Source organism: Coenobita brevimanus, chromosome 34, assembly GCF_032717465.1.
Source record: "Coenobita brevimanus isolate Jiangsu-jjx chromosome 34, ASM3271746v2, whole genome shotgun sequence".
Lineage (NCBI taxonomy): Eukaryota > Metazoa > Arthropoda > Malacostraca > Decapoda > Coenobitidae > Coenobita > Coenobita brevimanus.
Window position 1 is genome coordinate 3,329,426 of NC_136987.1, and position 11,228 is coordinate 3,340,653.

Genomic DNA, 11,228 nt, shown 5'->3' on the forward strand with positions numbered 1-11,228 from the left:
TTTTAATCCCAGCAGGGCTGAGACTTTGTAAGGTAGTTTACCTCTCTTGAGTCATTGTTTCATAACGATTGTAAATTGCACCTTGTAAGAGGCTTGCAACTTAACCCATTCAGGCCTTCATTGTGCCTCATATGAGGTCTGCAGCTCAGCAAGGGTTAAGTGTTGTTATGCTTCATTTTGAGTGCATCTGCGAAGAAGCAAAAAATTTTATCATTAGTTATTGTAGCCCTGTTACTCAGCAAAAATGCTAGTCGTTATTGGCATTTTTTTTTTTTTTTTTTAGTCATGGGTGAAAGTTTGCCATTTTTTTTATGTACTTATTTACAGTATTTTATTTTTTCTTCCATACTTCACATGTAGGCCATATCTTTTGCTTTCCTGCCTGATGCATCATTTTAAAAATTAGTGATAGCTACATTGGGAGAGAAACATACAAAGGCACTATCAGCTTTGTAATATCAACAGCCAGATAGAAGTAACTGCTAGAAATGGTGAAATATTAGGTGATGTTTTGTCTTTGACTGTACCTCACTGTTTACCCCCATGATTTGCAACATAGCTTGATGGGTACATGCCAAAATAATAATGTTTGTGGCATGATTATATTTGCATTTGCCCTGCAGGGTGGACCACCAGTGGTGCTCCAGACCTGACAGTGCTCGACCCTGCAATTGTGTCCTCAGGCCAGCTCACAGACTCTCGTTCAGACTCCCCTCCTCATTGGATGAAAACAATGGAACAGCTCACAGAGGGTGGCCCACATCCCTTGTGGAACAATTTGATCCCATACAGTGTGACATCCTCTGGGCTACCCCCATCTGGCCTTGGCCCCCACACTGGCCAGTCGGGTCCCACGGCTCCCACACAGCGCTCCGTGGCTCCCATGTGGCCCCCCACTTCCCCTCCACCAGGCTTCAACACCATCTCTCCACTTCACCACCCCAAGCACCACCAACCACACAAAATCGAGAGTGAGTATCTTCAGGCAACCTCATGTAATTAATTATACCTGCTCTGCTATTTCTAGGGGATGGGCACTCATTAAAATTGATTACTGATACAGATACTGTTCATCGATTACATATTGTAATTTTCTGCCAGGTAATGGGTGAATGAGTTCAATTAATGCAAGTCATAATTCTGATAAGTACTCTTTGCTGTATTGCCATGAGTTTTCATCTCTGATGTTATGATTATGTTTGTTTGTGAAAAATGGTATGGTAGTATATTTTATGTTGCTGCATTTTTTGAACTCGGTGAAAAGTTTCATACGATACATTAGTGAAAAACAGTGTTAACAGCCAGTACCACATTACCTGCATTTGGGTTTAGGGGCTTGAGGCTAAGCTTCTGTAGTCCACAACATTTATGGGTTGGAGATGGACCTGTGCTTCTGGTACAACCTTTTTACGTGGTAGAAATTTTTTTTGGTGACATGAGAGATTCAGACTGTTACCTCTTTCGATCCAGCAGCAGTATTCTTACCACTAGACAGCCAAGCATCTACATTAGTCAAAATAACTTACAAGTATGGACTGTATTCTGAAATAAGGGAATTTCATTCACAGTAAACAGCAGAAAAATGAGAATGGTATGCTGGAAATACATTGAGAAGGGAGAGGTTCTAGAGAACCACTAAATTGTATGAGAATGTGGCCGTAGATATTTATGGTGGCACTTATTATGAGACACACTGTTGCTTAGTATATACTGTTTCTATGAATCACTAAGTAACCATTAGACTCTGCCTAACCATACTGTGTTGTGTGGTAACTATATAACCAGTAGATGGATCCATAGTAGTATAATTTCTCAGGGGGGGGTGCTGTATCCAGATGTTAAATAAAAGGATTAAAGTCAGATGATTGGTTGGAGTTTATTGGACGTTTATTTTGCAGAAGTACATTAATCTTTGCTTCGGTTGCACTGAGCTTGCAAGGTGCCAAAAGCTTCATCAAATAGCCTATTCACATATTTGTCTTTGTTCATGATAATTCTTCCACTTCCATCTCTCATTTTCTACTTTGACTTACAGTTGTATCTACATTTTCATAACCCTTCTAGGGCATCTTTGTGTCCATAAAAGTTAATTCATTTTCATTCCAGACTCCCTGTTATAGCTCTTTTTTCCTTTTAATTATTCTCTAAATGTACCTCCTCTCACAGTTATGTTTACAGTATTTATGCTTTCATCAGAACTTTTAAACACCAAAACATATTTTTTCTTTATCCATATCTTTCCATCTGTTTGCAGTCTTCTAAGCAAGCATCATCATAATACAGTACTGCAACATACTGTCAGTACCTTGCTTTCATCATGTATATTTTCGGTGAGATTGTTCCTAATTGATAGTCACTGACTACTAATGCATCTTTTAATAACAGTATGGAAATTGGTTACTATTAATACTGATTTTAAAATTTAAAAAATTTACTAAAATTTTTTTTCTAAGTATAACATGTCTGATAATTTTGTACTTTCTTTTCAGATCTCTAATAGCAGTTTATGGCCAGATTTTTATCCTGTATAAATGAAGATGAAGACGTACAGTAGCTATATAAGAAATTAATATATTGAGATCCAGATCCATGTCACCCTGTTCAAAACTATTTAGGGGAACAGCCTACAGGTCATATAACCAAACCATTAACCATTGCATTGTTTTGAAGAACAATGGCAGATGGAAAGTAGAGTTTTTCATGTCATTTCAGCAGATATACACAGCCTTCCAAGATCCATTTTTTGTCAGATTATAATATATTGTCTTTTAAAGATATATAAAAAAAGGAGTTATATACATACATATATATATGCTACCATTTTAATAAGTTTTGTAAAAAAAAAATATATATGAAGGTTAACCAACTTTTCCTTTAATATGTTTGGCAGCCTGTTTAACTTGCATGCATTACAAGTCACTTTTTTTTTCCCCTATGTTTCTCCTTTTCATTCATGATAGTATTGCACTCAGCAGTCAGCACTTCACTCCTGCATCCTAGCTAGCAGCTCCTTATGTAGAGTTTTCTCATAGTTCCACGTGACTTCATTGTTAAATTTATGTATTGTTTTTGACTGATGATTATGTTATGGAAGTTTTTGTATTTTTTCTGTATTTTGCAAAAAACTGAATTGAAAGCATATCCTGAATGCATTATATTACATATATATAGTGGTGTAAGATAGGAAGTTGCTTTTTGGAGTGCTGAAGACTTTGGGGTTGTAGTTAATGTTTCAAATTTGTTATTTTTACATATCATTTGTTGAGCTTATTTGTATTAGACCATCCTCATCTTACTCCTCGACTTTCTCCTCTGACCAAGCAAGGAATCTGGGTAAAGAGTATATGTGCTTGTAGACATACATTAAACACACATGAAAATGCATTAGTATGTATTAAAAGGAGAAACAATTGTTGCCATACATGTTTACACCCCTTTGAGTACGAAGGGTGAGGTAGTTTTGAGTTACACCTTAGCGACCTGACCTGTGTATACCGTAATCTTCCCCTTGAGTATGTTGACCTGTACTCACTATGTGTTTCCAGTATAATCAGCCAAGTTGTGTATTGCAACCTTCCCTGGTCAGACACTATACTCCTTTCACTTAAATTTGGCCTAAAGTTGACACAGCCTCATCTTGAATGCTGAGCTATGAAATGAGATTAACACAGGAATACAGTGTAGAAGTGCTATGGAAAGGATGTAGAGCTGTAGTACCATATTGTGATATTCTGCCATCGAACTATGAGATAAACCAGAAAAGGACATAAATCTCCCAAGTTAAGGTGAATGAATTATAGTCTCTTGATGGTTACTCGGGAACTGAGCAATACGTTCTTGCCTGACTGTACACATGATCAAAAAAGTATCCAACAGGAGGGGGCCGATGATGTCCTGAATGATCAATACGGTTTGTCACATCCCAAGAGGTATTAATTGTATAACTGAAAGTGCACATAATTACTGAATAAGAAGTGCCACAAGTAGGCAACACCATATAGCCTATGGCATTCTGATGATAGTATCCTAAATGATGAGTACAGCTCATTATTTCCTAAGAAGATTAATCTTATTAGCTGTCATAAAGTGCACATGAAACAGTATTGACTTGGAAATTTTACAGGTAATAGATATAAAGCATTCTCATGACAGTGGGTAACAACGTGTAGGGTAGGATCATCGGTCTTTTTTCAGTGGCCATCGTCTGTGGTGCCAGATTTTTTTGTGCCAAGTGTGCACTGATACTTTTTTGATTGAGTGTACTGATACCTGTAACCTGGCCAATGTAACATCAGTGTACTGTACTGTATATGCACACACACGTACACTCGCCATCGCTGCCACCCCAGCCCTCTGTACCCAGCCTTTTCATGTAGACTGACTAGTATCTCTGCAGATAATATTCTTGTCTGTGCTACCTTTTGATGCTTTATAACTATATGGCAAGTCTCTTTCCTCTACTAGAGGATGAATTACAATGGCCTCTTTCCAGTGATTCCATAAGCACTGCAGACTGTTCTCCCCATCCTCTTTTGGAGTTTTTTAAATATATATATTACATAGTTTTGTTCAAATATGGGTATGTGGAAGTGCTGCTCCCCAATATACATAAGTAGTGGGTCTTCACTACGTCAGATAAAATATTTACTCTTGAATATGTACTGCTGTTTGAATCTTGAAGTGTGATAAAAGTTGGTGTGCAGGAGAAATTTTTTATATAATGTGTGCATAAGGAAATGCTGTGAGCAAGTGCTGATGAATATTCACAAGGAATCTAAAAGCTGCTGAGAGTTAAAGTTGCTGAGAGTTGACATACTGTTGTTTGCCTCTGATGCACTTGCTGGATGTGCCGATTCTTACACTTTCGTGACATCAGTCAAAGATTATATGAATAAAGTTGATGAATAATACATAGGACAACATTCAAACAAACATTCTAATATGAAAAAAATAAAATTGATAATATATATTTGCTACTTTTATTATCACACCTTCTAATAACCAAAGACTAATCATTAATTTATCTTCGAAGCTTATGATAGTTTGTTAAAGTCAGTGAGAAAACTTGACTAATCTCCCAGATATTTACATTTTATGCCTAGTCATACAATATCTGATAACTTGTATATTGACAGCTTTATTTATCTTGAAATATGAATAATAGAAGAAACTGTTTGTGGACAATTAAAAATGTTTCTTTGTAATACATGTTTTCACTGGACTACAGAGTTGCGGATGTACAGAAACGATACTGTACTGTACAGTGCATAGCTAAATGGCAGCTTTCTTATAAGATGAACAGTACTTTAGATGAGCAATTGCAACAGCTTCAATATAGTTTAAAAAGGTGCCTGAATCATTGTAACAAATTATGGTCTAACATGCAGGACAGTTGCAGACATTAACTCCTTGAATCCAGTTGATGCCCCATTTAGTTTATTCTTGCTACCAGATGATGGTAATTCAGAATGTGCCTCTTTTATTCTTTCATAAGGCCACATCTTATTCTACAGTTCAAAAAAATCTATCCAAGGCTGAAGCAAATCGACAGGAGAAAGCAAAAAGTATGATGAAAGAGATATCCCTAGGTATAAAGGGTTAATGCACACAGTGTACTAGGGGATCTTCGTATGTGGCATGTTAGGAGTGTAATGCTGTATGGTAGTGAGACCTGGGCAGTAAAGGAAGAGGGTATTCACAGGTTCAAATGTATAGAAATGGCAATGATTAGGTAGATGTGCAATGCATCCTTGAGTGCAAGGCCTCAGGCCTGTGGGGGTTAGGTTTACGATGGAAGAGTTGAGAGGTAAGATGGGACTGGAGTGTATTGGTGTTGTGATGAGAGGTAGATTGAGATAGTTTGGGCATGTGGAAAGGATGGGGGATGATAATTGGGTGCAGAAAGGGAGAAGTGTTATTATTGGGGATAAGGTAGTGAAAAGTAGACCGAAAAAGACCTGGGACGAGGTCACTGTGACCTCAAGGTTATGGGACTAAATAGGGAAGTTGCCAGAGATCGAGAAGCGTGGACAGCCGCCATTAAGTGACCAAGGCCGACGCATGCAAGCACGGTGGAGCCTTCAAAAACGAAAACAGGTACTAATCCAATTCACTATGATTAACAGCAAGACAATAATTACTTCCAAAACCTGATGTGATATTTGGAACTTCGCACACTTCTTAGAATACTGTTAAGTCATTGGCATACGTTTGTCAATAATCCTCTGCCAGTATTTGTATCCTGCCTTTCATATTTCTTATTCCTCCCCAAACGAAAGAGTATTTTTCCTTTCCATATGAACTTTTGCTTGTGGCCATACAGTGTAGTAGTTTCATAATTACACAATAAAAAAGTGGAACAAGTGTACTGTCTGAAACTGTACATGTCTCTACTCATAATTTTTGAAGTTACATTTCAACAATTACCTCATTAGTCCCTGCATGCGATAACAGGCACTTTTACTATTTCCAGATGGTTTTGTTAAGCTCAGGAGAAGGTTTACGTATTGGGGGCATTAGGTGCTGTACACATCTAACTACCCCTTTCACTACGAGAGATCCTTTCGTCATCATCATCATCATCTAATCAAGTGTTGCCCCATGAGGAGCGTAGGAGCCCGGGACTAGGCATGTTGGTGCTGACATTTAAGATGAGAGTGACCAGCCTCATTCATCCCTGAGTGGCATTACGTGAGCAATAAACCCCAACCACCCCTTGGATATAAATCTGCGCCGGCTCAATACTTTAGGAGCTCCATAGTTACCCACTAGACCACCAGGCGCCATAATTTGGTATTATGGTTACCACCCACCGTAATAAATGGTTTCCTGGTCTACAGGAAACCATTTGACTTGTCACTCAGTGTAGGCTCTCTCACAGACAGAAGGAAGAGGAAAGAATGAAGGAAAGACAGAGGAGGGAGTGTAAAGTCACCTGTAGACAAAAGGAAGAGGAAAGAATGAAGCAAAGAAAGGCAGAAGAGGAAGGAACGAAGGAAGAGAGGAAAGGGCAGACACCCAAAGCAGCATTACATCGAATGAGTGGATGGTGGGCGCCCCCACCTACCCCAGGTTGAATATACAGTACTAATCTGCTAATGGACTGACTAAAATTAAACTACTGTATATGTACTGTAGCCTACGTGATGAGACTGAAGGGATTAAGCTACCCCTTTATGCTGCATGGTATTGGGTTGATCCGTATGACATGACGTGAAGTGAAACGAGGCGGTGTTTTAAAGGATTTAGATGGGAAAAGAGGAGGTGTTTTAAAGGATTTAGGTGGGAAAAGAGGTGGTGTTTTAAAGGATTTAGATGGGAAAAGAGGTGGTGTTTTAAAGGGTTTAGATGGGAAAAGAGGTGGTGTTTTAAAGGATTTAGATGGGAAAAGAGGTGGTGTTTTAAAGGATTTAAATGGGAAAAGAGGTGGTGTTTTAAAGGGTTTAGATGGGACAAGAGGTCTGGATGATGATGCTGTGAAGAAAGAAGGCAAAGCATCCTTAACATGCTCGGCCCAGGGACGTCTTTGTTTACCTTTCATAACCTCTCCTGCCATTTTTTTTTCTTTTTAATCAGAGGATAGACTTTTCAAACCAAATGGGGGTAGATACATAGCCTTATTAAACCTCTTCAGTACACAAGGCCTTTTGTAAGTTGAATATAATGACGTGGGAGCATTAAAAATAAAAAGTCGTGTGAAATAAGGTGGGAGTAAGCACAAATAAAGACCTAATTCTAGAGTACGGTGGAAGTACTGCAAGATGAGGTACAGTAGAGTATATGACAAATGAAGATAGACTGAATGAATGGTAGATAGACAGAACAGATAGACAGAGAAGACAGAATAGATAGAGAAGTGTTTTGGTTCCATAATCGTAACTGATGCTGATAATTGCGGAAACCAGCAAATCAGCATAACAGGCAGCAGCGGTGTATTAACAGGCAGGTTTTCTGTAATCTACCAAGGATCTTACACATGTAGTAGTAGTAGTAGTTGTAGTAGTAGTAGCAGTAGTTGTAGTAGTAGTAGCAGTCTTTGGCTCCCCAGGTTCATCTGAAATGCGAACCCAGTGGAATGCAGGCTGAAGTTGCCCCCTTCCTGCAGTCGACCATTCTGCTTTTGAGGAACAGGGAAGTAGATGAAGAACGTTTGTATAACCAGGCAGTTGAGCAGCCTGGTTATATATGTGCTACCACATGAAGGCGTCTCTCTCCAGCACCGAACCTAACAGGGAAAAAAAAAAAAAAAAAGGGGCAAAGAATGCGGACTTTATGACAAAACTTCGTCAAAATTTATTACGATGCAGGTAAATGATGAGATTCTTAAATGGTGGGGTTTTATTACTGCAGTAAAAACAAATCCAGAGGCTTGGGTAGTGAATGAGTGTGGCTCATTTAACTGAATAGCTACTCGTTTGGTTAGTTTATCATACCATTTTTTTTTCCCTGGATCCTACCTCACCTCATCATTAGGTAGGAAAAGAGGCCTGGATGATGATGACAGAGATCTGGATGATGATGATGATGGAGATCTGGATGATGATGATGGAGATCTGCATGATGATGATGATGAAGATCTGGATGATGATGATGACGATGATGATGAAAATCCCTAAAACCAGCATTTCACAATCAACCCTCAAACTGAAATTCCATGTTGTATTTCCTTTAGGCTCAGGTCATATGATTTTACTGTGCTCGGGAAATCTATGGCACCTAAAATGCTGAAAACTTGAAATTAAAACTCTGACTAGGAATAAAGAACTGCATTATATTCCCGTTTGCAAGGTTGTTTTTTCTTTTTAATCTATTCAAACTCAGAGCAGCCAAGGGGTAATTCTGATTTCATGTTTATCAAAGCATATAATATTAACACCTTGAAAAGTGTGATGTATTTTGTAGTTTATAAATGCTATCTCCAGATGTTTTAATAAATAAATACATAAAAATAAATACCGGTAAATAAATACGCAAGTAAATAAATAAATAAATAATGGTGCTCTGCGTTTTCTCCGGGATAAGCCAAATTTTGAAAGACGTAAGTGAACAGGAAGGCGTGTTAAAATACTAATAAATCTCACCTTTATGAATCCGTATTACCCTGTAGGTAATGATCTTCCATAGCTACTGCCAGGAATCAATGAAGTGAAAAGAACAACAACAAGAAGCAGAAGCAGAAGAAAAAAAAAAAGATGAAAACAAAACGAAAGAAAACGACGCTAACGAAATTATTTTGACCCATGCGGCTGAAAAACGGTAATCAATTTTTGTAAATTTAATTATATTCATTAAACAAAGAATAATTACAGCATTTACATTATCAAAAATTGTTAGATATAAATTCAAGCTGGTTTGTAACATTCACGCAAAAAAATAATGAACTAATTGATGTAAATATTATGACCCGGATGTCAAAGCTATAAAAGAGTCGCCTCCTTCGCACTAGGTCACTGATCTCAGCGCGCTCGAGGTGGAAAGACCTCGCTCCGTAAACTATAAAAGTAAGTTATTACTTTGCTATTCAGTAGTTTGTGTGCACTCTCTGGGAGAACTCCTCTCTCGTGATCGTTGTTGCTTGAACGTAAGCAATAATGAATCTATACGGGCTGTGTTCACGGCGGGGTATAAAGGTGTTTTCCTTAACGGAATTACATGGTATAATGTGGAACAACAAAGTTTTAATGTTAGGTCAGGGCGGGCAGGGCTGCTGCCGCCGGGTTATTGGTAATGGGTTTGACTGGGTTGTAAAAGAGTACAAAGACGATGATGCGGAGGAACTGCTGGAACGCGAGGTTAGATTGATGAGCAGGGTGAGTATGGTTGGTGGTGTTCAGAGATTGGCTGGTGTTTGTTTGGAAAATTTAATGGTTATCACTCACTACTCAGGAGAAGATGTCGAATATTACTGGAAACAAAACGGTCATTATCTCGATTGTTACTCCGTCTATTTAATAGTACGTCAGTTGGCAGAAATCGTACTGGGCCTCTCGGAGCAGGGCGTATACCATAATGACATCAAGGCCAACAACGTCTGCATCGATTTCACCCTCAACGGACCACAGCTGACCTTGATTGACCTGGGCCTTGCTTCCACGACGCAACCCATCATGGGTACTCCACTTCCTGCCCCAGCAAGGGAGAATTTCCCTTGGATGGCCCCGGAGGTCAAAGCAGGTCAGCGTAGCACTTTAGCCTCTGAAACGTACAGCGTGGCCTACCTCGCTAAGGAGTTGATGAAGACTAAATCGCCGCATCAATTACCCCCGCTGGTGGATTGGGTTGAGGGCGCCCTCTCTCCAGAACCACACAAGCGGCCTCCCCTAACACATTTGTTTATCTGATTGCGTTCACCCCTCTCCTTGTCAGGTGTACGGAGCGGCCTACGAAACGCCAGAGAGTTCGGTGATGCGATATTTACTCTTCTACATTTTCTCCATTAATATCTACGTTTTGAACTCTTGACTTCCGGATTTATGGCACAGACTTACGGATTTATGGCACAGACTTACGGATTTATGGCAAAGACTTACGGATTTATGGCACAGACTTACGGATTTATGGCAAAGACTTACGGATTTATGGCAAAGACTTACGGATTTATGGCACAGACTTACGGATTTATGGCAAAGACTTACGGATTTATGGCAAAGACTTACGGATTTATGGCACAGACTTACGGATTTATGGCAAAGACTTACGGATTTATGGCACAGACTTACGGATTTATGGCAAAGACTTACGGATTTATGGCACAGACTTACGGATTTATGGCAAAGACTTACGGATTTATGGCACAGACTTACGGATTTATGGCACAGACTTACGGATTTATGGCAAAGACTTACGGATTTATAGGAGTGACTTACGGATTTATGGCTCAGACTTCCGGATTTATGGCACAGACTTACGGATTTATGGCTCAGACTTCCGGATTTATGGCATTATTTTCTTCGATTCTGACTGTAATCTCGACACACACACGCCCGCCCACCAACCACACATGATGGTGGACAGGAGCCGGATGCACCAAAAACTCGAAAATCAATTTACTCATGATTTTCGCAAATCGTGCATCTTATTTCTTGATATTTTTACTCGACATTTTTTCTGACGAAGTACTTTGAACTTCTCTGAACATAGTCTGATTTGGATGATTTTTTTCTTTCTGACCTTTGATATCTTGTATTTTGATTGATAATGGACTTTTTTTTTCTTTGACCATTGACCTC

At 39.0% G+C, this 11,228-nt stretch overlaps 2 protein-coding genes across 3 annotated transcripts in view; both read left to right on the plus strand.

Annotated features, from left to right (window-relative positions):
• Positions 1-4,955, plus strand: part of LOC145396103 (uncharacterized) — a 35,618-nt gene extending 30,663 nt beyond the window's left edge. For both annotated transcript variants that reach the window (XM_080269570.1, XM_080269571.1), the window contains 2 exons: positions 624-971; positions 2,490-4,955. In XM_080269570.1, coding sequence (XP_080125696.1) covers positions 624-971; positions 2,490-2,497 — 356 coding nt within the window. In that variant the 3' untranslated portion in view covers positions 2,498-4,955. The remainder of the gene's footprint in view (positions 1-623; positions 972-2,489) is intronic.
• Positions 4,956-9,659: 4,704 nt separating this feature from the next.
• LOC145396078 (uncharacterized) lies at positions 9,660-10,340 on the plus strand. Its single transcript, XM_080269544.1, has one exon. It carries the CDS (start codon positions 9,660-9,662, stop codon positions 10,338-10,340), a length of 681 nt encoding a protein of 226 aa, XP_080125670.1.
• The last annotated feature ends 888 nt before the right edge of the window (positions 10,341-11,228 follow it).